The 24,243-nt window shown below is 52.0% G+C and overlaps 3 protein-coding genes across 3 annotated transcripts; 2 read left to right on the top strand and 1 right to left on the bottom strand.

Annotated features, from left to right (window-relative positions):
- Positions 1-5,964: 5,964 nt before the first annotated feature.
- CRYAB (crystallin alpha B) lies at positions 5,965-9,224 on the bottom strand. The gene is made up of 3 exons (XM_009485675.2): positions 9,027-9,224; positions 7,326-7,448; positions 5,965-6,168 (listed from the first exon to the last, which is right to left on the bottom strand). The coding sequence occupies exons 1-3, from the start codon at positions 9,222-9,224 to the stop codon at positions 5,965-5,967; spliced, it is 525 nt and encodes a 174-aa protein (XP_009483950.1).
- A 2,172-nt stretch (positions 9,225-11,396) lies between these two features.
- On the top strand, positions 11,397-12,810 carry HSPB2 (heat shock protein family B (small) member 2). The gene is made up of 2 exons (XM_009485676.2): positions 11,397-11,490; positions 12,359-12,810. The coding sequence occupies exons 1-2, from the start codon at positions 11,397-11,399 to the stop codon at positions 12,808-12,810; spliced, it is 546 nt and encodes a 181-aa protein (XP_009483951.1).
- Positions 12,811-17,451: 4,641 nt separating this feature from the next.
- C19H11orf52 (chromosome 19 C11orf52 homolog) lies at positions 17,452-23,425 on the top strand. Its single transcript, XM_009485678.1, has 4 exons — positions 17,452-17,483; positions 21,946-21,986; positions 22,780-22,826; positions 23,189-23,425. The coding sequence occupies exons 1-4, from the start codon at positions 17,452-17,454 to the stop codon at positions 23,423-23,425; spliced, it is 357 nt and encodes a 118-aa protein (XP_009483953.1).
- The last annotated feature ends 818 nt before the right edge of the window (positions 23,426-24,243 follow it).

Consider the following 24,243-nt stretch of genomic DNA (forward strand, 5'->3'; position numbering starts at 1 on the left):
GAGCCACGGTGGCCGCTGCAGTCCCGGGCCCGCGCGTTACAGCTTGAGAGAGAAGAGCCACGGTGGCCGCTGCAGTCCCGGGCCCGCGCGTTACAGCTTGAGGGAGAAGAGCCACGGTGGCCGCTGCAGTCCCGGGCCCGCGCGTTACAGCTTGAGAGAGAAGAGCCACGGTGGCCGCTGCAGTCCCGGGCCCGCGCGTTAACAGCTTAAGGGAGAAGAGCCACGGTGGCCGCTGCAGTCCCGGGCCCGCGCGTTACAGCTTGAGAGAGAAGAGCCACGGTGGCCGCTGCAGTCCCGGGCCCGCGCGTTACAGCTTGAGAGAGAAGAGCCACGGTGGCCACTGCAGTCCCGGGGCCGCGCGTTAACAGCTTGAGGGAGAAGAGCCACGGTGGCCGCTGCAGTCCCGGGCCCGCGCGTTACAGCTTGAGAGCGAAGAGCCACGGTGGCCGCTGCAGTCCCGGGGCCGCGCGTTACAGCTTGAGAGAGAAGAGCCACGGTGGCCGCTGCAGTCCCGGGCCCGCGCGTTACAGCTTGAGGGAGAAGAGCCACGGTGGCCGCTGCAGTCCCGGGGCCGCGCGTTAACAGCTTAAGGGAGAAGAGCCATGGTGGCCGCTGCAGTCCCGGGGCCGCGCGTTACAGCTTGAGAGCGAAGAGCCACGGTGGCCGCTGCAGTCCCGGGGCCACGCGTTACAGCTTGAGGGAGAAGAGCCACGGTGGCCGCTGCAGTCCCGGGTCCGCGCGTTACAGCTTGAGAGCGAAGAGCCATGGTGGCCGCTGCAGTCCCGGGGCCGCGCGTTACAGCTTGAGGGAGAAGACACTTGCTGGCCGCTGCAGTCCCGGGCCCGCGCGTTACAGCTTGAGAGCGAAGAGCCACGGTGGCCGCTGCAGTCCCGGGCCCGCGCGTTACAGCTTGAGAGAGAAGAGCCACGGTGGCCGCTGCAGTCCCGGGCCCGCGCGTTAACAGCTTGAGGGAGAAGAGCCATGGTGGCCGCTGCAGTCCCGGGCCCGCGCGTTACAGCTTGAGAGCGAAGAGCCACGGTGGCCGCTGCAGTCCCGGGGCCGCGCGTTACAGCTTGAGAGAGAAGAGCCACGGTGGCCGCTGCAGTCCCGGGCCCGCGCGTTACAGCTTGAGGGAGAAGAGCCACGGTGGCCGCTGCAGTCCCGGGGCCGCGCGTTACAGCTTGAGAGAGAAGAGCCACGGTGGCCGCTGCAGTCCCGGGGCCGCGCGTTACAGCTTGAGAGAGAAGAGCCACGGTGGCCGCTGCAGTCCCGGGGCCGCGCGTTACAGCTTGAGAGAGAAGAGCCACGGTGGCCGCTGCAGTCCCGGGCCCGCGCGTTACAGCTTGAGAGCAAAGAGCCACGGTGGCCGCTGCAGTCCCGGGCCCGCGCGTTACAGCTTGAGAGCGAAGAGCCACGGTGGCCGCTGCAGTCCCGGGCCCGCGCGTTACAGCTTGAGAGCGAAGAGCCACGGTGGCCGCTGCAGTCCCGGGGCCGCGTGTTACAGCTTGAGAGCGAAGAGCCACGGTGGCCGCTGCAGTCCCGGGCCCGCGCGTTACAGCTTGAGGGAGAAGAGCCACGGTGGCCGCTGCAGTCCCGGGCCCGCGCGTTACAGCTTGAGAGAGAAGAGCCACGGTGGCCGCTGCAGTCCCGGGCCCGCGCGTTACAGCTTGAGAGAGAAGAGCCACGGTGGCCGCTGCAGTCCCGGGCCCGCGCGTTACAGCTTGAGAGAGAAGAGCCACGGTGGCCGCTGCAGTCCCGGGCCCGCGCGTTACAGCTTGAGAGAGAAGAGCCACGGTGGCCGCTGCAGTCCCGGGGCCAAGCGTTACAGCTTGAGGGAGAAGAGCCACAGTGGCCGCTGCAGTCCCGGGGCCAAGCGTTACAGCTTGAGAGCGAAGAGCCACAGTGGCCGCTGCAGTCCCGGGGCCGCGCGTTACAGCTTGAGGGAGAAGAGCCACGGTGGCCGCTGCAGTCCCGGGCCCGCGCGTTACAGCTTGAGGGAGAAGAGCCACGGTGGCCGCTGCAGTCCCGGGCCCGCGCGTTACAGCTTGAGGGAGAAGAGCCACGGTGGCCGCTGCAGTCCCGGGCCCGCGCGTTACAGCTTGAGGGAGAAGAGCCACGGTGGCCGCTGCAGTCCCGGGCCCGCGCGTTACAGCTTGAGGGAGAAGAGCCACGGTGGCCGCTGCAGTTCCGGGCCCGCGCGTTACAGCTTGAGGGAGAAGAGCCACGGTGGCCGCTGCAGTCCCGGGCCCGCGTGTTACAGCTTGAGGGAGAAGAGCCACGGTGGCCGCTGCAGTCCCGGGCCCGCGCGTTACAGCTTGAGAGCGAAGAGCCATGGTGGCCGCTGCAGTCCCGGGCCCGCGCGTTACAGCTTGAGGGAGAAGAGCCATGGTGGCCGCTGCAGTCCTGGGCCCGCGCGTTACAGCTTGAGAGAGAAGACACTTGCTGGCCGCTGCAGTCCCGGGGCCGCGCGTTACAGCTTGAGAGAGAAGAGCCATGGTGGCCGCTGCAGTCCCGGGCCCGCGCGTTACAGCTTGAGAGCGAAGAGCCACGGTGGCCGCTGCAGTCCCGGGGCCAAGCGTTACAGCTTGAGAGAGAAGAGCCACAGTGGCCGCTGCAGTCCCGGGCCCGCGCGTTACAGCTTGAGAGTGAAGAGCCATGGTGGCCGCTGCAGTCCCGGGCCCGCGCGTTACAGCTTGAGAGAGAATAGCGATGCTTTACGGTTGCCTGTTCTATTTGTGTGCCCTCAGCTGTTGCACAGGGCAAGGACAGCGTTTCAGGAGACACAGGGGTAATGGCAGTGGAAGGCTTAAAATCGGCAAAGGCAAGCTCCAACAGATCTAGTGCCTGCAGTTGATGAGGCCTGGGCCTGGCTCAGGCGTTAGGTTCCTGTGGCCTTTGGTAAATCACTTCGTCTATGTCAAAGGGTGAGTAAGTTACTCTGAGAGGCAAGGTGAAGCTGAGAAACCAGTATCACAGTTTAAGAAAACAGATACTTAGCATACCATCTCCCCCTGCTGCCCGTGGAAAAAAAAAAAAAAAAACAAACCAAAAAAACCCACAAACCACCACAATGAAAAAAGAAAGCTTTTTGGCATCAAGAAGGAACACAGTTCTCTGATGCCCTGTGTCACATGTGGAAGTGTAGGAGATCCCTCTCCAGTCACCAGGGGGTGGAAGGGACAACATTCCATGTCATGTTACCTGCTGTTGAGATCCAAGCTGATCCTAGGGAGTTGTTGATTTCTATTGCGAGATCATGTCCAAGATCTGTTTGTAGAACTCCCTTCATGGCTCCTTAATGCATGCTACTGGCCATGGGGAACTGTGGATGGACCAGGACAGCACTTCTAAGTTTTCCCCGTTTGGCTGGAGGTGCACCACCAATGAAAATGATTACTGAACAAAAAACCTTATGGGGAACTGGAATGAATAGTGATACGATATCCAGAGAACTGTGCAGCCCAAGCCGCTTCCTTCCCAAGGATGTCCTTGTGCTTTTCCTTATTGTGGATACAGCAAATCTCAGTTGAGATGATCACTGGTCACATAATTTGTCATGCATACAGGTCATTATCCTTTCCAGCCCCAGCTATGAATACATCAGAGGTAAGCCTCCCATGAGTAGCTTCCCTTTCTGCAGCCCTGCTCCTAGTCTTTTCTACTGTTTTTTAAAAATGCAGAAAGGCAACAGTCAGCACCCTTTTCTCTGATGAGTGCCCTACAACAGTCTCACTACAGGAATAAAGATGTGAGGAATGCTTTTTTGTTTAAACTCGGTCTTACTCCTTGTAACAGTGGCCCCAGTACAGCTCTCTTTCCTTTGCTGTTCAGATGGTGAATCAAAAGTCATCAGCAAAGCTTTGTGATCTTAGGTTAGACTGATTTGAAAGTAGTGCAATTTCAGATACTTTGGTCTTCCTGTAAGATATAAAATGTTAAAGTTTTTTACTTATATTTAGCCATGCTAAATGTGAGTTTTTCTTTTCAGTATACTCACTGCTTTGAAACAACATACTCTTCAGATTACAACAAGGGAAAGCATCAGTGAATGAAAAGTATGTGGACAGAACTGAAACATAGTCTGTTGGATCTGTGGTGTAGCTAAAGAGGAGCTTCTGAATGACATTTGTGCTTAGAGATGACAGAATTGTTTTCTGTGCTTTTCTCATTGTTGAGTTGTGCTCCTGTGCCACCACAGAACAGGTATTTCGAGTCATTCAGGGAGTGGTATTTGCATTTCAAGTGTTCTTGTCTAGGTAACCTCATCACATTTATCCCCAAGGAGCTTTCACTCAAAATTCCCATTACTTGCTCCTGAGTTTGAGCCTAACAAACCCTGCTCTATAGAAAAGCTTTCCCTCAGTTGCACTTTCTGGATATGTTCTTACTATTTTGCACTTAGTTCCTCAAGTTTTTTTGTGTTTATTCTTTTAGGATTTGAACAAGAACCTCATTGGTCCATTCAACCAAACTGCTTAGTCTTGCTACACAATAGACTACAGGCCTCCATATGGCAGCATTTTCTTTGCCTGTGTCCAACACTCAGAGAAGGAACAAGAAAGATGCAGGAAAAGCAACAGAGATGGAGAGAATCTGAAGACTTTGCCTTCAGAAAAACAGGAGGCCTGTCTGCTAGCAGTGCTACAAGGATGTCCTTCAAGCAAAAAGACCTGTCACACATTAAAGCCAAATGTAGCATCATGTGAAAAAGGTTCTTCCTGCTTTCTAAGCTGTATTGTTTGTAACCTATGTGTGTTTCTGTCATTTGTTTTGTGTGCAGAGGGGACTGCAAGTCACCAGTCACCCTGCACCTTTTCAGTCAGGCCCAACTAACACCTTAACTGCAAGAGCTTATTAGAACCAGCTAATAGGAAACACTAGACTAGGTGGGATTTGGGGTATTTGACAATGACCCCACATCACTGAGTGTTCATTTTGTTTTTCTTGCTTAAAGCCATGGAAGAAGGATGCCTTCTCAGTTCATTTGAGATTTAAACTGATCCCTTCTAATATGACTTTTGTCTTAGCAGCTATAAGTAACATAGAAAGTAGGTCAGGTCATAACTGAGTCTGATGACCTGTGCAACAGATCTATGGCATTCTGTCCTTTTTGGAGATGAATTTTAGAAATTCAGTTCCAGTAATACAGCCTTTCCTTTATGTTCATATCCCTTTGAAGAGAGGTGCTAAGCAGATGATGACACCTGAGAAGGATTTAATAGTGTTTTGTACTACTCAACAATGTTAGCATAAATCAGATTAATACTGTAGACGTCAGATCCTGTTCATTATTTGAAGGGCACTGACAACATAGTTTCAAAGTGAAGTGATTTGCACCATGAGAGCAGGACACTTTTTTCCTTTCTGGTTATACTCGTGTTTACTGCAGCTCTGCAGTTTTCATCTGTAACTGCTCTGAATTGGTTGCAGCATTTGGATGCTTCTTCTTGAGTCATTCTAGAGATTTAAGATACAGTTGTCTTCCATTCAGTTGTTATCTAATACCCACACTTCAAATGGGTTTCGAGTGTCATGAAGTTGTTTTACCAGTCTAATCACTTGAGAAACTTTTCTGTTGCTTCTGAACCAGTCTGAAATCCTCTGGCAACAATGAAGGAAAAGGCTTACGCAATTAGATGTTTGCAAAACATTAGTGTACACAAAGTGAAACTAGCAAAGTGTTTCTGAACACCAAGATGAGCTCTCCTGGACACACCTGCCACTCAAGCTCTAAGCAAGAATGATGCCAGGTATGTTTCCCTGCACAGCAACCTTACACAGCTTTCTTGACCCAACACTTCCCTTGTCCTTGGTGCTCAAACCAAAAAAATACAAACTGCTTATTCATGTTTTATTTGTTAGTAAACTTACTCAGCATAAATAATAAGAGTAGCCATTCAGTATAGATGGTATCTGATGAAAAGTGCTCTTGAATGGCCCCCCACAGTGACTTTAAGTAGCAGCCTACTTCCTTTGGGCTCCTGCAATGGCAGGCTTCTCTTCACGGGTGATAGGGATAGTGCGCTCAGGGACGTCACTTTGTTTCCTCGGTGCGCTCACCGTCAGGACGCCATCCAGAGAGAGTGATGAGGTTATGGTCAGAGGGTCCACATCATCTGGAATCCTGTATTTCCTGTTGAACTCCCTGGCAATAAAGCCATGCTCATCCTTCAAAAGGAGAAGAGAAGGAACAGCCCTGATTAGAAATGTTCACTCAGTTCCACCTAAACTATGGGCCCTTTGCATGAAGTCTGAGATCAGGAAGCTCCAGCACTCAAAGGAAAACTTTTCAGAAAGTTAAAAGAGTTTTTATTATGAGATGCCCTTTTTAAAGAGCCAGGACTGGCTGAAGTGAGACACTGCCCTGTCTAGGCTGCAGGTGCCTGCAGGTACAGGAGGAGGCTTTATGTTCCGGCTCTTGTGCCAGCCAGAGACTGGCTTCATTGCACAGTGGTGTGCTGTCATGCCTAAGATGCAGGAGCTAGACCTACATGCAGTGCCAGCCATGCCTGTTCCTGAGGGTGTCCAGAGCTCTAGTAATACACAGCTTCCTAGTGAGCTGATCTCTGCTATAGTGCTTGATTATTTTCTTAGCCAAAAAAATTTGCAGAAGCTATGTCAGGATTACAGGCTTCCACCAGCTACAAGTAAGGCTGTATTTCCTGACTGACAGATTTGTGCTTCCAGATGCTCTTAGAGCTGACAATTCCAGTGGCATAGCTACTTTGTCATGTGGATTCGTTTCCTTCTGGCAAGGAGGTGGGGGTAGGAGGGAGATGGGGACTGGCAAACCCTGTTACGTACAGCTTTGGATATGGCTTTTGACTTCTGTCTGCCCAATTGCCACACAGGTCTCCAAAGCCATCAACCAGTGGGATGACTGACAGCAGAACACAGCCTTTAAGGATTACAAGCTGATAGATGGACCTTTTTCAGGAAAAGGTAGCCTCATGGTAACGGCACAGGGCTGTTTCGGCCTGATTCATTATATGGTTTAATTATTGCCATTTGTTGTTAGCTTATTGAATGCCTCCCTGCATTCCTGACCTCTTCCCAGAAAGAGGGAGGCCCAGAAATGCCCATTTCAAAGATGATTTTTCAGTTCAGTTCAGAGTTCATCAGCAATAAATCTCTACCCTGTTGCTGCCCCATCTGGGATCAGCAGGGGAGGTTGCACGGAGCATCTTCCATTAGGATTGGTGATAAAAAACATTAGAAGTATTTGAGATGAGCACATGAGAGGATTGTTTTGCAGTCTCCTTGTTTAACCATAGATGAGGAAGTTCACACTGACTCTATCAGTCGCACAGTTAAAGTAGAAGTACCTGGCGCTCCTCGTGTTTCCCATGAATTTCTACCATGTCCCCAAGCACCTTCACTTTTAGCTCCTCAGGGGAGAAGTGCTTCACATCAAGATTTACAGAAAATTTGTCCTTCTCCAGTCGCATCTGCAAAACAAGGAGGTCTCTTCAGAAAAAAGCAGGTGAGGGTTTCAGCTTAAAAAGGCTCTCAGAATATAGCAGTTCAAGACTCAAACTGGTATTACACATGGCACTGTCTGACCTTCATTTGATCCTGGGATTCTGATCTGGGTGGCTTTATCCCTTGCTGGCCTGTTACATTCATGCCCATCACTACAGAATCGAAAATGTGAAGGCTTTCTCTTGATCACATGGGATAAATGTTTTCCTTGTGAGTGAGGAAGAGATTCTCTTAATCTGAATTTGTTAAAACTGACTCTTTAGTTGGCATACAGGTTTCACATCCAATTCTTTTTACAGAATGTCTGGAGGTTTCCAGTTTCTGTGACTGCATTTTGCAAAGTCTTTCAAGCAAAAGAAACCCTGACTGTGCAGCTGACTGCAGCTCACCTGCAGGCTTGCAGGCTTTCCCCTGCATTGTCACTCTTTAGTAACCAAAATAGTGTGTCACTGGTGAGTAGTACTGCCTCACTGCTTACCTCTGTTATCTGAGCAGCAGGACTTCTGCCGAAACTGAGTCACCTGCTGCTAATCTCACCTCCTTCCCTTCCATTTTGCACTTTATTGCCTCTACCAAATACTGCTTTTTGCTGCTTCCTGAGGTTGAATTTTCATTTTCTGCCTGTCTTGGACATGTTTTGAGACTTTGCTATATGAGCTGGCTGTCTCTGTCTTCCTGCTGCATTCATGGTCAGCAAGCATGTGGGCCTCTTGGAGCTCTGCTCTGGGATGTGGAGGCAGTCTCTGTGCCAGCTCTAGGCTTACTGGTTTCTACAGTTTGACCTGGGAGTCTAAGCACTTCCTCCTCCTTCTAGATTATTTGTGAAGGTTTCCCCGCTGATTTAGTCAGTCATTGTTATCTGTGGTGCTTATTATGGCTGCTTCAGTGGACAGCCAGATCCCGGTCACTAAATCAAGGGAAACATTATGCAAAGATTAAAAAAAATACTTTCACTCCTCTAGCTTAGAATAGCTCTACAAGTTACTTGCAAATAGAACAGTTGACTCGCAGAACAGGCAAGGTCAGTTGAACTGTGTGCCTCTTGGCTCAGCCCCTGAAGCAAGCAGATGGCTACTTCAAGATCCTTTGGGTCCTGTATCTTAAAATGTTGCTCTCCTCAGCAGTGGCTCTTTAAAATAGGCCCCTTTTTCCTCAGCAATACTGAGCTCCCACGCTGCCTGACATGAGGATCCCCCTATCCCTGCCCACTACCCCGTGCTGTTTGCTTCTCAGGAGGGAGTGGGGTTGAACGTTTTGCAGAGCAGATGGGGAAATTAGGCTTCCTCCTTTCTTCCATCAGCTCTTACAGTCATTTCCCGCACACACTCAGCTCAGCTTGCCTCTGTTCCCAACACTATGGCAATACTTGCTCTAAGTCACAAATGAAGGAGCAGAGGCACAAACATAGCACCCTTTTCCCCAGCCTTTTCCTAATAACCACCTACAAGCAGCTTCCAAGCTCTCAGCTCTCATGGGTCTCCAGCTCCAGACCCATCAGGATGTGCACACAGCGATAACAAAGAGCATTAAGAAGGGAAGATTACCTCAGAGAGTCCCGTCTCCAGCCAACTGGGCATCCGAAGAATGGGGGATCTCATCAGGAAGGGACTGAGGCTGGGGGAAGCAGGGAGCAGCTCTGACTCCTGCAGGTGCTCTCCAAAAATCTGGTCAAAGATACGACTCGGTGCCAACCAAGATAACAGGGGTCTGCGGATCAGGGGGTTATGAATGGTGATATCCATTGGAGTGCGCTGGAGGAGCCTGGCAAACAACTGTGCTGCAGTGCTGTGCCGGGAGCTGGGGACAGCTTTATATCCGTGCAGCTGGCCTGGCCTTCCCCCCCGCCTGAGGCCTCTTGAACAGTGGTGTCAGGGATTTTATTGTCCCGCTCCTGGGCTGGTCCCTTCAGCAGTGCCCAGTAGCTGTCTCGGGGATTTGAACACACTGCTGAGGAGGAGGGGGAAGGGGAGAAGAAGAAAAGGAGCCTAATGGGGCAGCAAGAAGCCAAACTGTCCAGCCACCCGCCCCGCTCCCCACGTGCTGTTTATCTGCAGAGTCCCCGGCAGGCTTGGCGGATGTTCCCAGCTGCTTTGGATGCCAGCAGGATCAATGCAGCTCCTATCTTTGGCTCACAGGGAAAATGACAAGGGGCCATTGTTCCCACTGCCAGCACTGAGACTTCAGCTCCCCACATCACCCACCAGTCGAGGAAGAGACTACAGAGTTCCTTTGCCTTGCCATAATGCAAAGGAAGCCACAGGCCTGCTTTAATCAGGGGGCAGGAAAGATCCCAGGAGGTTTTTGCTGAGACACCCCTGCAGTGCAGCTCTCTGCAGCCCAGTAAGCCCTGCTGCCTTAGCACATGCCCATTGGTGGGTGTTCAAATGAAGGATGGCTTTCTCCCCAGTGCTTCAGCCCAACACCTCTTGTCCTTTGCCCACTACAAAACCCACTTCGCTGGAGAGAGCAGAAGAGCCCGGCACTCTGTGACCTCAGAGTACTCCAGAGGGCTGTAAGCAGAGATAAACCGGGCATGCCAACAGCCTCCACGGTGCTGCGCGGCAACATGCCTTCTCAGGGTGGCAAACTACCTCTGTCTGCCTGTGCCTCTGCAGTAAGCTGATTTCCTATAATTATGCTCTTAATACATCTTAATTCACACATTTATTTTAATTCCTGCCTCACCTGTGAACCTAAATCATGGGAATGGGTTCAGCCTAGCAACTGTCCTTAAAGGGCAAGAGCTAGTCTCTGCCTCTGAGAGCTCACAACTTAAATATAATTACTGGTTCAGAGGCTCATCATTCGTACTGCTAGCAACACCAGACCCTTGCAAAAGGGTCTGACCCCCTTCCTCTCAGCTTGCCTGCAAGAACAGGGAGCAGAATTTGCTCTGTGCAAGCTCAGGCCATAAATACCTTCTCTAATTCCCCATTACATCAACAGCAGCGCATCTGCGCTCTCATACTGCAGGGTCATGGAGTCAATGAAATCTCTGGTTTCAGGGTACAAGAAGCTTAACTAGGTACTACTTCTGCCAGCCCCACTCCCCAGTTCAATAAAACTGGATCTATGCCAGCTTCAGATCCCTGGTTAACTCGTGATCTCTGGCACAGGCATTTCTCCAGGTCTCATTACATTGTGCCAAAGCCCTGGCCAGGGGACAGTCTGCACAGCCAGCTTGCAGCAGCACAGTTCGGGATGTGGAGGTGTCAGTAGTGGGATCTGGATCCTGTCTAGCCCTGCTTAACTACCTGCAGCACCTCACCACTCACAGGAACAAACGGCCTGAGCCGTCCCCTCAGCTTCTGGAAAATCAAGCTCCTTTGTATAGGGCACAGGAGGAGCTGATTTGGGCCCTAAGCTCACAGTGGGGCAATGGGTGTGATAGTGACTTCACGTGACTTTGCATGACCTGATCAAGCACCAGCCAGCATTAACTACTGCCCCATCCCCATGGGGTGCTTCAGGGCCAGCAGGACCAGTGTCAGGGACTTGCAATGAGCCTTCTTGCCTTTGGGAGCACCATAGGTATCAGAGCCTGGGGTCTGTCCTGCTGTCCCCTATTTCAGCCTCCCTCACCTCACCTCTGTGCCTCCCTGCTGTATTTGTCTGCCCATTTGCCTCCTGCAACCCCTGCTCGAGGAGGGGATCTCCAAGGCTGGGAGGAGGTGCAGGGTTTTCCCGAGGTGTCCCTGACTGCAGTCAGTGTCTGCACTCCCTGCTGGAATGCAGCGAGAAGCTTCCCTCGTCACCCTGGCGAGGCATCCTGGGGCCTGTGCGGGTGGCTATTTTGGTCCATCTTTTTATCACACACTCCTCCCTGTGGAATTCGCCCAATTAAAACCTTGCAATCTGCAGCCTTCACTCTCAGAGGCAGTGAGTGCTTGGAAGGTCCCCTTCCCGGACACGCCATGGCTGCACGGACTGTCCCCCATGCCTACCCCATGAGCTCGGAGTATGAGTTTGCCAACCCTAGCAAGATCTACGACCAGAACTTTGGAGAAGGTAAGAAAGGAGATGGGATCCCCCCGGCACCTTTCTCTCCTCTGGTGCAGGAGGGCTGGTAGAGTCCCCCTGGGGAGACTGAGCTCCAGAGCAGGCCAGGGAGGCTGTAACCAAGGAATTTTGAGCATAAGAACCCAGGTCAAATCAGTGGGGAATAGCCAAGGTCTCTCTTTTCAGGTCCACTTCTTCCATCCATGCCTACTGCTGTTTCTCCTGTCCCTCCCTTATGCCCCCAGTGGTCTGGCCTTCATGCATATGCTGTGCAAACATGGAGCAAAATGCACCAGGGGGGAGTTTTTGCAGCCGGGGGCAGTGGAGAAAAGCTGAGCTAGGGTGTTCAGCACAAAGCTGGGCAGTGGCTGTCGGAGGGGAAGGAATGTGGGCAGCAGCAGAACCATTCAGCACCAGCACAACAGCATGAAAAGGCAAAAAGCTCCAAGGAAAGCCCCCTGAACAATGGCACACAAAAGGCCTTTAGTTCTCCAGGGCAGTTTCTTCACCATCAGCATTTTCCATGCCCATCCCTGGCTGTGGGCTTTGCACTGCAGAGCGCCCAGTGCACCTACCAGTCCCCCCCGTCCACCCAGCAGACATGTGAAAGCTGGATGCCAGCCCTTGGCTTGCTGGCAGCCACTGGCTGTGTGGTGGGAGGCACTGGCTGGCAGGCATCTGTGTCTGTGTGTGTTTTGGAGACAGAAAGACAGGAACCGCAACAGACTCTGTCCATATTGTGCTGATGTGGTGTCAGAACCAAGGTGTTTGCCAGGTCCCAGCCTTCTCCTGTCACCCTCCCCTATCTGCTGCCAAGCATCCTTCTCCAAATCCTTCCCCTGGAAACTCCACACTCCTCACTGAGTCTCATTTTCAGGTGTGTCCCCATGTGAGATTTTAGCCCCTGCCCTGTACCATGGCTACTACATCAGACCTCGGATCAATAAGCAGCTGGATCGAGGCACCTCTGAGGTCAGCCTCAATGAGCACAAATTCCAGGTGTTCCTGGATGTCTGTCACTTCCTGCCGGATGAGCTCACTGTCCGCACCGTAGACAACCTGCTGGAGGTGATGGGGCAGCACCCACAGAAGGCTGACCGCCATGGCTTCATCTCCCGAGAGTTCACCAGGACCTACATCCTTCCTCTGGATGTCGACCCCTTGCTGGTGAGAGCCACATTGTCCCACGATGGCATCTTAAGCATTGTGGCTCCCCGGACAGGGAAGGACGTGAAGGCCAGAGTCAATGAGGTGAAGATAACCCAACAGGAGCAGCCAGTGGGGAAAGAAGAACAGTCTGAGGAAGGAAAAGGGAAGGAGGAGTCCTAAAGGCCCCAGATCTGGGCTTGAGCAGGGAGGGGGGGGGACAGGGTTGGGGAATCCATGGTGCCAGACTCCTATTTCTCACCATCAAGTGTTTAGCAGGGCTGTGAGGCAGCCATATATGTGCCAGACTTCTGCTTCGTAAGGCTGATGGCTGGAAAAAAGGGGCTTGGAGCTGAAAAAAGAGGGGGACTGAAGAGGGACTATAATGCAAGTTTTCTCCTAGGTCAAATGCTCATCGAGCACCATGCAGGGTGCTCTTCTCTTACCCCAAATGGCAAGGGTCACTCTTACCCTAAACTGTGAGTCTGTGTCGCAGTGGGCTGTTAAACAGCTGCTGTGCTCTAGCCCAGAAAGGTACTGGGAAGAGGGAAGGAAGACATGATCCCAGTGCCTCACTTCTGAGCTGGTGGCTGACCTTTGTGAAGATGGAAGGTGCCTGTTGGTCTGTAAAAGTGCCTGCAGCTCTCAGGAGGAAAGAGGAATAAATCTGCCTCTGATCTGCTCTTGTTTGCCTTGGATTCTTGTTGCTTCTGGCCAAGCTACTCTGCAGCAGGAAGGATGGAAGTGCCTTAGCTACTCCAGATGCGGGGAGCAGAGCGGTGGAGAGTTCACACTGAGCTCATCTGTGGAAATGGCATCAGTGGGGACTTGGAGGGACTCTGTCCATGGGGCAGCCAGGGGGACCTCTGTGATTGGCCCTCCTGGCTCAGGTGCAGCTGGAGTTGCTTGCTGTTATAGGGAGCCCACAGTGGGCAGTAGATTTGAGGAGAAAAGATGTAGAGTGATGGGCTCTTGGAGGCTCACTGTGTATTTCCAGACCTGGAGCTGGAGTTAGCCCAAGTAAACAAATGCCAAGCCACGGTCTCTGCTTGCTTTAGCCCTCTAGTTTATGGGACGTAAGGCTGTTCACACGCAGACCTTTTCAGCCCTTGTGAGGGGACTGAACCCCAAAATGCTGAAGGGAAAAGCTCTGCTCAGATCCCCAGTGCCTTGCTGGCATCTCAGCACTCTCTGTAGAGTCGCAGAGGGGATAAATTTGGCCGCTTTTGCAGACACTGTGATGCTACCAGCTACATGAGAAATGTCTCTGTAGTCTTGTGATGTTGGGCCAGGGATCGTGTGTGCTGCTGTCAGTGGCAGCTGCTCTCTCGGATGGCCCTGAGGGCTCAGCAGGTGCCAGTTGTGATCCTCATCTTGTCAGAGCCAATTAAAGCAGCCAAAATGCTGTGTCACTGGCCAAATATGGGGGTCCCTGGCATGCCTCAGTGCAGCCCTCCCACAGAGGAGAAAGGAGGTTCCAAGGTCCCTGTGGAAAGAGCTTCTCCCTCTCCCTGCTGGGATGTGACCTGCAGGCTTCAGCACTCTGCCTGCATGAATAGATAGGGCCAGAAATGCCCTTCTCAGGAGTCCACCCCATGCAGTATACCTCCTCGGTTGCTGAAACACTGGTATAAGGCTGCTCTTTCACCCTTGCCAGGCAAAGTGGGATCCAGACCAGAGTGAACCACTGTGGAGCTATTTTCTACTTCTCAGGGCCCTTGCCAGCCACGAGGATCAGAGTCAAATTAAGAGCAGCCCTGCCTGCCAGCCTCATGAGACCAAGTGGGAGGATGGCTAAGCCTCCACCCCCGCCCCAGTGCAGATCAGATACCCACATTCACAGTCTGTACTGCTGAGGGATGCCCTTACTTATGAAGTAGGACCAGATAAGTATTTCAGACACTGCCAAAATAAAAATCACCTTTACAACAGGCTTTGTCTAAGTCATTCATAATAATTCCAGAGATAATCCTGGGCTACTGACTTTCAATCACCTGAAGCAGATGCTTGTAAGGGCAGGAACAGCCCAGCCCTTAACTGCTCCCCTGTGTACAAGCCTCTCTCTCCTCCTCAGTGCCTGCCGCACCAGACTCATGCACTGCACCAGATACATACCGCATCCCATCCACAGCAGCACCCATCCGAGTCCTGAGCCCCAGGAGGGCTAATTTCCCAAGTCCACATCCCTGTGATGAGGGCAGACCTGTGTCTGTGTGTGGGCTCAGGCATGGCCATAATTTCCTCAGTCCCCTGCCATAAAAGGATTCCTCAAACTCACAGCCACTTCAGAGCAGCACCTATAAAAGGCTTTTCTTTGTCTCTGATCTGGCATCTTCTGTGCTGGTAAGAAGGATCGATGGTCCCCTTGCTCACTGCAGGCCTCCTGTCACTAGGATAAGCATCTTCACTGGATTTGGGATAGGGAGGATGGCCAACATATGACCTGCAAGCTGGGCAAAGGGTGCCTGGCTGAAGGAGTGCACACATACACACAATGCAGACATGGCACACACTAAAGCATGAAATGCCATCTGGCCCTGATCTGACTCTGCAACACAAGGGCTGTGGGTTGCTGAACCACTGGGGGCTGAAAACAGCGTGCGGCCAGGGCTGGGGCTGCACAGGGAGCAGATTCTATGACAAAAGTGCCCAAAACAGTTCAGACCTCTCTTTCCTTCATTTTTTTATAGACAATGCCAGCTTGTTGTGTGCCTGTACCACACCTATCACAGTGTGGTCCCAGGCCCTCAGTGTCTGAGGTACCTTGACACTATTGCAATAGAAATGCCCAGCATTAGTAGTCATTGCACAATTCTGTTCCCCCTCTGGCTTTTATTAGCCCTGTCTTTGCTCTCCAATGAGTTCATTCTCTATTGCTGGGCACTTGCAGGCTCGTCCTGTGCCAGTTGCACAGCTTGTTACCCAGACGATGTCCCTGAGTGCATGAAGACAGCTGCCCTGAGCAGTGATGCAGTGAGAGGGGCTGGCACTGCCTGGTGTCAGCCACTGGGCTGTTCCTGTGCACCCTGGCAGGCTTTGCACAAAATAGCCTGATCGGTTTGCCGGGCCATGCTTTCTTTCATCCCTGCAGACACAGACTGAGGAGGGAATGCAGACTGGCAGCCAAATGCTCTCCAGCTCTGCCAATGTTTTTGATGCCTTTCTGTTTCTCTGATGGAGCTCAAACCAGCAGCTCCAGTATTTGTGAAAGGGGCTGATGGGAACGGGCTCCCAGCCTTGTTTTTTTTCTTCTCCACAAAGCAACAAAGCCCAAGTTATCCCAGAAATCAAAATAGACACTGGCTCACTAAATGGACAGCGTCTGTGGCAAACCCAGAGACACACAGTCTGCAACTTCCCAAGCAGAGACAGACTCCTGACACCACCTGGTCTTTGCAGGACACTGAGGACACAGTCCTGTTGGGACCAGGACTGAATCCCATCTGCCTGCATAAATCCGATCCTAAATTCTCCCCGGGGTGCTATGGTGCAGGCTGAGCTGTGAAATTTCTCCAGCTACATGCTGAGCAGCAGTTTCGGAGCAAGACTCAGGCTCTGCAGGTCACAGTGCAGCTCATCCAGGATTCAGCAGCTGTGGAGAGCAGCTGCTCTGTGGTCCTTCCAAAGCAGAACCCTTCTCCTCCTGCCAGTTCTGGGCAGGTACAAGCTTTGTTCTGCACTCGGGCACATGATAAATGATGCTGTGAGCCTGGTTGAGAGCATGCGTATAGCTGGAGTAGGGGACTAGGGCCAGTTCCTGAGATAGCCCTCCAGAAGCGTGAATTAAAACTTACCCACTTGTCAGCACATCCCACGAGGCATTCAGGCCTGCACAGAACTGGGGCTGACTGCCAAATCAAAGCTGTGCAGCACAGTTTCTGCTCCAGGACTACATTAACATAGTATCTTTCAGTATTGAGTATCAGCTCTCTTAGAGCCACCAGAGATCAGCTACCTGTTGTTCAGCCCAGGAATGACCAGCCACAGTCTGAAGGTCTCTCAACAGGGGTAGAGAGGTAAAATGCACATTAATGTTCCTGTTTGACAGGCTGAGGGGTGAGCCTAAGAGCTGTATTGCAGGTCCTTAATGATGTGAGGTCCCTCGTGGGGTTCTGTCATTCTTAAGAGCACAATTCTGTAGTTTCACCTAGGTAGCTTTAAAAAAAATGGATTCCCAGTAATGTCCCTAAGGTTGCGTATGCCTTTCTGCCTGCAGCAGAAGCAGCCGCACTAGAGATCAGCTGAGAGTAGAGCTGCAAGCTTGCTCTCACCTTCGCTGGGGCATCACCTCCCTCCCAAGAAGATACGCTCTCTTTCCCAGGTGATGCCAGCCCATGCCACACATTTTTCTGACATCCTGCTTGAGATGCAGTGATGAACAGCAGGAACGGCACTGAGAGCTCCCACCCTGGTGTTTCTCCTTTTGTTCAGGAACATTTGAAGTCCCTCCTCCATCCCCTTTTGCATCACTGCTGGCATCAGCAGGATGGCGCTGGTGGGAGAGAGGGATAGCAGAGGGACATCCACTGTGCAAATCATAAAGCAGAATTTTAGCCGCAGGGCTGAGGCCTGGAGGCATGCTGCTGCCTTGCCCTCCGCTCCCTGGGTAGCAAGAGGTGAGCGCAGGCCCGGGGGGCACCGAGAGCCCAGGGCAAGCCCTCCGGTAGATGGCACGCACGGGCCTAGCAAAGCTCAGTGCGGCGATGGAGAGAAATCCGACACTGCCAGACACTCCCTTGGAATAGCCAGGGGCCGAGCAGGAACCAGGAAATACAAGCTCTCCCTGTCCAGAAAACACTTCTGCTTCATGGAGGAAGGAGCGACATGGGCAATCTCTGCAGCTGCGGGCGACCGTGGTGAGTACGGCACCCGCCAGGCATGGCGATGGCAGACAAAGCTGCGGGCAGCCCGAGCGAAAGTTTGGGTGGACTTTGCAAGCCTTGCTGCCTTGTGCTGCCTTTGCCAGGGCTCCCGCCCGGCTCTCAGCCCCGCACCTTGCCAGCTCAGACAGAAACTGAGAGCAAGTGGGCAGGGGCATTGGGTCATTGCTGTGCAGGTGCCAGGGCGGCGATGGGAGGCCGGGGCAGCCCCTGCCTGCCAAAGGCAGCGTAGGGTGAGGCGAAGGGGCTTCGTCACCCACACGTCTCGGCCCGGACGGGCTGTGGCGCTTCCTGGGACTGGCAGGGTAGGTTCCCGCAGCCATGCCAGCAGCTGAGAGTAGCTCAGATCTAGGAAGGCTCTCGTTAAAATCCCTGCCCTTGCCCCAGTGGCCTCTGGCCAGGTGCTCGCCTTAAGGTGTCCCTTTGGCATACTGCAGGGAGGGGGCCCCTGGGGCAGTGCTGGCACTACGGGTCCGTGGGTCAGCAACCCCGTCCTGCTCCCAGCTCATCCAGCCCCCCTCCCTGCCTACGTCTGTGTGGGCTTTATTTGCGCTTGGGAAATCCTGGCCGTGTTTTTCAGATGATGTTGCTCTTTCTCCGTGGAAGGGAGGGTGACAGTTTAATCCCTCCTGGCTCATGTTGTGCCCTGGACCTTGTGCTTACAGAAAAGGGCACAGTGGAGCATCATTCGGTGCCAAGTGGAAATATTTTCAGCTCTGGGAGTGGTACAAGGGGGAGAGCCATGAACATCAGATGAAGCTCCGAGGTCATTCTCTCCAACGCTGCATTTGTTAAAAGTATTAAAAATTCATCACTGCTTTTTAATAATTACAAGAGGCACAGCATCACCTGGTGGCTGGAGCAGAGGAGGAGGTTCAGGACACCGAGGTCCTTCCAACCTGAGCCCTGAGCTGGAGGGCAGAGGAGTTTGGGATTTAGGAACAGGAACTGCAGGTGGGAGGTAGAAGGCTGGTTCTTGACATGTCCCCCACCAAAAGTTACATTTTCTACTTCCTCTGCCCTGTGGCAGAGGGTAAATGAGGCACTCAGGGCATCGGCTTCATTACTGCAGCAGACGAGAGCCTGATCAGGGAATGGCTGGGGCACAGGCTGGTTCCCCTGAGCAGAGCTGCAGTTGCCAGGCATACTGATGATGCTGTGTGGCAGAGAGAGGTGTGCTACGTGGACTGGAAAGGCCAGAGACTCCAGAGTGCGAACAACACCATTACAGTGTATGCTGTGGGGGCACTTTTCGGTCCAGACAGTGCCAGGCCATGCACAAACACTTCTGCCTCCAAAAGGAAGTATAAACCAGAATCTGAAGGTCACTTATCTATGCAGGGCCAGGCAGGAGAGCAGCTGTCTGCTCCATTTGGGGAGCAGTATGGTGGCAGGCTGGCTTCTCTGGGGCAATGTCAAATTCTGCTCCCCCAAGGCTAGTGGAGCAGGACTCCTGTGTCCCACTTGATTTTTTTCCCAGAGGCTGCATGGAAAGTAAGAAGCTGAGATGGTATTTCTGGTGGTGGTCTCACTGCCTTCTGGCAGACTCCTGCAGCGGAGGGCAAAGCTCTGGCCAAAGACCCTTTTGACCCTGGCACCCCTGTGCGACTCAAGTGCTAACATCTGACTTATAGACTGTGCAGCGAGGAGAAAGCAGGGCTCTCTCCCCACAAGCATCATTCCCTATCCTGCACATGGAAATATATGGGTGAAGAAAGGCCGCAGGCTCCCAGGCAGTCCCTGTGCTGTGTAAGCTATTCAAATGGGCACTGTAAGCTATTCTAATGGGCACCGAGCAAGCAGAGAGGAAGGCAAATGGGAAGGTGCTGTTGGTAACGTGGGCTTGGGATACACCTACAGAGGACCACAATCAAGAGCAGACTGGTGCTCTGAAGCCCTGCTGCAGAAGTTTGCATGATTCATAACTTTGCCTTGGTGACAGAGGGAAAAAAATGGTACTTAATTTTAGTTCAGGTGTTTCCAGGCACCTATACTGCTTTTACTTCTGGATATTTCCTCAGCACCACAGCTATGTCCACAAAGATCTGGGCTTCCAAAATAAAGCTGAGACTTACAAAAGGGCTCAGGGAAGGTAGGCACCCACCTTCTCCTGGATGGAAGATCCTTGTCATGATCACTACTGAAGCATGGGACCTAAGGGAGACAAGGAGCAAGAGACTAAGGAGGTTCCTGAAGTCTTTAAAGAAAAGCCATTACAGCAAATTTATTCATGGAAGAAAGTTACTGATGAAGGAAAGTGTGCCCTCAGGTCTGGGTACCTCTGCAAGTATGGTCCTGTGGAGGGCAGGCCCCAGGTATTCTCACCTCTTGGTTTAGTACTCAGGGCCTCCAGTGTGCATAGACAGCAAAGATGACAAAATTCAGGACCCACTGTGAAGCAGGCTTGTGTAGGGCAGACATCAGGTTGTCATTGACATAGGGAAAGGGGAAGAAGCAATGCAGGAGCAGGGACTTGTGTGCTGTGATGCAGAATACAATGTGCTTCTAGCAGGCTGTGAGTTAGTTACAGCATGTTTGGCCTGGTTTTGAGAAGAGGGGAGACGTTTGCCCTACTCTTGTTCCCCTTGCCACATCTGTTCTAATGACCGCAGATCTGAGGCTGGGAGATGCCGTCTCCTGCCTGGCTGTGATTAGTCTGCAGACAGCCTAAGAATAGCTTCAGCCTACACACTGGCTGCTAATGCCCTCTCTACAAAGGAAGGCAACCAAAACAAGCAAGAGCAGCTTGGAAAGCTGATACTGCAACCTACCTCCCAGGAAAGAGGATAGGGACCCTGCTGATTTTGCTTCAAATGGTGCTATTCTAATTACATTGCACGACGTGCCTGAATGCTGTAAAGAAGCAAAATGCTCTAGCACACAAGCCTTGGCAAGGCGGGCCCTGGAGACCCTGCAAGCTCATAGAGACAGTGGAGGAGGGAGCTGCAAGAACCAAGTGAGAACCACCTCAAGACAAAGCAATGCTGCCTTGAGCTAGGCCCCTAACTCCTGGGGGCAGCCCCCCAGATTTTGTCTGCCAAGGACTGGAGGGGCATTGGTGCCTCCACGGAGCAGCACACAGCAGAGACATGAAAAGCAGTGTTGAATCCTTTTGCACAGATGCATGGCCGCCCTGCCATCCCCAAAGCTGCCTTTGACTTCCCAGGTCTAGCATGTCTGGTTAATCATTACCGACCATTTTGAAGGTCTCCAAGTTCTTTGCTTGCATTCATGCTTTTTTTGTTCTGCCATTAGAGTGCCAGAAGCATTACTGCATACACTGTCCTGCTCACCCACCCACTGGAACTGCCTCTAAAAGCCGGCAAAGGCAGAGCTCTGCCTCAGGCACTGCATTGTTCCTGCCTGTGGCAGAACTGTCTGGCAAATGCACATGGTATGGGACATACAATGCTTCTTGGGAACCATCTGGTAACTCTGTAGCCCCATTAAAAGTGCTAGCTGCCCACTTTCAGCTGCTGCCTGTACTGCAGCAGAGACGCAGACCCATGTGCGACCCTCAGCTGCACGCTGTGTTGGTCGGTGGCCAGCACCAGATGGGCATGCGTACACAGGAGGAGCCATACAAAGGCTGGCACCTGCTCTCCTCCAGCCCTCCGAGCGTGATGTGATGATAACATTTCCTTCATGCATCTGGCCCAGAATGCGACACGTCTCTGCTCTGCCAGACAGCCTGTGCTCCCCTGCCAGCACCAGGCTGCAGGAGCTCAGCTCCTGGCTCTGTTGTTACAGCTGGAAGGAATTTGGCTCCTGTTCATTCCATGGCTGGAACATAGCTGTATTTGGCTTGTCTCTTTCTGGTCACACAGGTACAGCTGAGATTAGGGTTTGGCTTGGCTTCTATTAAGTGCATAGCTTGTTTGGTTTGGTTGTGTTTTAAGTGGAAAACTGAGAACAGGAAAACTGTCTGAAACATTAAATTAGCACAAGGTCTGTGCAGAGCTGCTCCTTGGGCAAGGGGGGCCAAAGCACAGGGTACGGAGCCATCAGAGCATCTGTCCCTAAGAGAAGGGTTTTGTGGCCAACTGAGACCATGCTCTGCATCCTGCATCTTTGAACATACATACAGCTGTGGAAATGTAGTTGCAAAACTACAGTGAAATCTGTTCTCCTTCACTCTGATGCATATGCATATTGGACAGCCAGGCAGGGCTGAAAGGCAAAGAGATTTGGGGGTGTCTGTGTGGTATGGTAGGCGTGTCACAGAAGAAGGAAATGCATCCCCACATCTCCGCTCTGGACCTTCTCCCTGCAAGAGTCGCTCAGGTTCTGGCTTGGCTCAACAGCTTTTCTCTGAGACAGTTCTTGGGCCTTTCTCATTACCTGTGGATGTGGTACCCTGGGGTGGTGCATTTGGGTTTGCATGTTATGAGACCAGAGGCTGTGGCTTCTCAGGGCTGACATCTCTTTCTGATTTCAGGAATTGTCCTTCGCCTTTTAAAAGAAAGAAAGAAAAGCAAGGTAAGGATTTGTGAAAATGCTTTAGAGGACAAGAAGAGGTGGAGTGACTGAGTCCCTGGTTAGCTGACATTAGTCAGTGCTGACTATGAATTGGATCCCTGAGGCTGAGCTCCCCTCCCATACTCTTTGGTACCTAACCTTCCTCAAGAGAAGTTTGGTAGAAGCAAGGCGCAAGATTTCTTTAAAACTTAAAGCAAGGCGTGTGATGTGCCATGGTACTTGGCAAGGGGGAGGGAAGGGGCTTGAGCAGTATCTTCAAAATACCAGAGTCTCACAACAAAACACCTGCGAGTACTCTCAAGTGGCAGCGTAGGAGAAGCTGCATTAAACTCCTGTAAGAGCTGCAAACATCTGTCTGACATCAGTCCCCCAGAATAAAGTGCATTCCCTAAGTAGCCCAATTATGTCCTGTGGCCTTTGGACCATGCTGGGCAAAATACGTTTGCCAGGCAGCAAAGGAAATAACAAAGTTAAAACTGTATCTGACTTCCCCAAGGGCCTGACAAGGAAGCTCTCTGTGCTGTGTCTGTCCTCCTGGGTTCTGCCAAGAACATTGCGATCCACAGCATGTTGTCATCCTGGCAAACCTCATTTTTTTCCAAAGAAACGAGCCCAGGCTTTCTTCTTGGAGGAGGGCCTCAGAGGCAGCATTAGGATTGAAGGTGTCAGATGAGGTGGCAATTTGATTTGTGTCCAGTGGGGAGAGCCCATGGACCAGATGCTGCATTTCTGCATTCAAAGGTGGAACAATAAACAGTTGTGTTAACCTGATCCGCTGGTATTTCTTTTTCAGGAACTAATGTGAGACATGAGAGCCAACAGCATCAGCCTGGCAGAAAGGTAAACAGCTTCCCAGAGTTGCTTTCCTAACTTTATATTGAGAAGACAGAGCTGACCACCACTTCCTAGGCTAGATGGGTTGGGAGGACATGGGGCAGCTTATTCAGAGCGGTGAATCATCTCCTCCTATATAGGCTTTAATGGCTGTGGGAACAATGTGCATTGCTGCACAGTGATGCACGCCCGTTTTTCTCCCCTAAAGTGCAGTGGAAGCAGTAGGATGAAATCTCTCTCTGACCCTGAGGTGTCAGAGGGCTGGATGGTGCTGGGGGCAGTATGCAAGGTATCTCTGCCTGGTCTGGGGAAGGCATGTATAGCAGCAGCCCAGGGAGCTGACCTTCCAGAGCTCTTTCTCCCCAAAGGCTCCAACGTACGAAGATGTCCCAGAGTTTCCTGTCTATGCCACCGTGAGTAAACCCAAGAGTGTGAAGAAGGATGACAGCATTCATTATGCAGACATTCAAGTGTTCACCAAAGTCCGGGAGCGCTCTGCAGCAGAGGTGAAGAACTTACAAATGCAGAATGCCACAGAGTATGCCACCCTCAACTTCCCCCGGCCCAGGCTGAAATATGACAGTAAGAATGGGACCCTGGTATAAAAGGCTTGATGGCCTCCTCCTCCTTCAGCAGGAAAAGGATTTCACAGATGTAGAGAAGCTGTAGATGCTAGCTAACCTCATGGATGCATCAAGTCTCCCTGAGAAAGTGCAGAGAGGCTGTGCCCTCCACCTGCATTTCTCTTCTGAGGACACAGACATATTTATTCCCACATGATGAATAGTTTCCTTTCTGATTCTGCTGACAAAAACCACCTCTTCCCCTTGGAAGAGTTGCCTCTGAAGCTGGCAACCCATCTCCTCTCAGCACTGTGAGAAGACAGAGCCGCTCCTTGGCTGATGAAGGCTAAAACCACAGCTCAGAGCTGCAGTGAGAAAGTTCCTGCTGTGGCACAGGACCAGCTGAGTTCTGCTCTGCAGATGAATTTGAGAACATGGCATGCAGGATTCAATACTGGAACAAGGGAGATATTGCCACAGGATTTTATGTCAATGTTAAGAAAATTCTGCAATGTGCAGAATGACGTGTGGATGATAGTATGAAGAAATGGCATGAAACCTTTAACAGTATCTACTACAATGTCTTCCTCCAACACCAGCCACTGTAACTGCAGTCATGCACTATGTGCATCCCCTTTTCTCAAAAAGCAGTGTTCTATAACCATGCACAGCACACTAAAACCAAGGCCAGAAAAGCAGAATTAACTGAGGGGTACAGAACAATTTCTTTCACTGAAGGGCTGTACGGATATGCATCCTTACCCCAACATGCACAGAAGTGAGTAGTGAGATCTTGGCTCTGACTGGAAATGAAACAAGGAAAATCTGCAATTTAACTGTGAAGCAGCCATTTAAAAGCC

This window comes from Pelecanus crispus, chromosome 19, assembly GCF_030463565.1.
Source record: "Pelecanus crispus isolate bPelCri1 chromosome 19, bPelCri1.pri, whole genome shotgun sequence".
In the NCBI taxonomy this organism is placed as follows: Eukaryota; Metazoa; Chordata; class Aves; order Pelecaniformes; family Pelecanidae; genus Pelecanus; species Pelecanus crispus.

Bases quoted from the DNA above. Each gene is read 5' to 3' on its own strand.
- CRYAB (XM_009485675.2), bottom strand. From the start codon at position 9,224: ATGGATATCACCATTCATAACCCCCTGATCCGCAGACCCCTGTTATCT. The intron at 7,449-9,026 runs GTAATCTTCCCT...CTTGTTTTGCAG, and splicing joins TGGAGACGGGACTCTCTGAG to ATGCGACTGGAGAAGGACAA. The intron at 6,169-7,325 runs GTACTTCTACTT...CTCCTTTTGAAG, and splicing joins GGAAACACGAGGAGCGCCAG to GATGAGCATGGCTTTATTGC.
- HSPB2 (XM_009485676.2), top strand. From the start codon at position 11,397: ATGGCTGCACGGACTGTCCCCCATGCCTACCCCATGAGCTCGGAGTAT. The intron at 11,491-12,358 runs GTAAGAAAGGAG...TCTCATTTTCAG, and splicing joins CGACCAGAACTTTGGAGAAG to GTGTGTCCCCATGTGAGATT.
- C19H11orf52 (XM_009485678.1), top strand. From the start codon at position 17,452: ATGGGCAATCTCTGCAGCTGCGGGCGACCGTG. The intron at 17,484-21,945 runs GTGAGTACGGCA...TTCTGATTTCAG, and splicing joins TGCAGCTGCGGGCGACCGTG to GAATTGTCCTTCGCCTTTTA. The intron at 21,987-22,779 runs GTAAGGATTTGT...TTTCTTTTTCAG, and splicing joins AAGAAAGAAAGAAAAGCAAG to GAACTAATGTGAGACATGAG.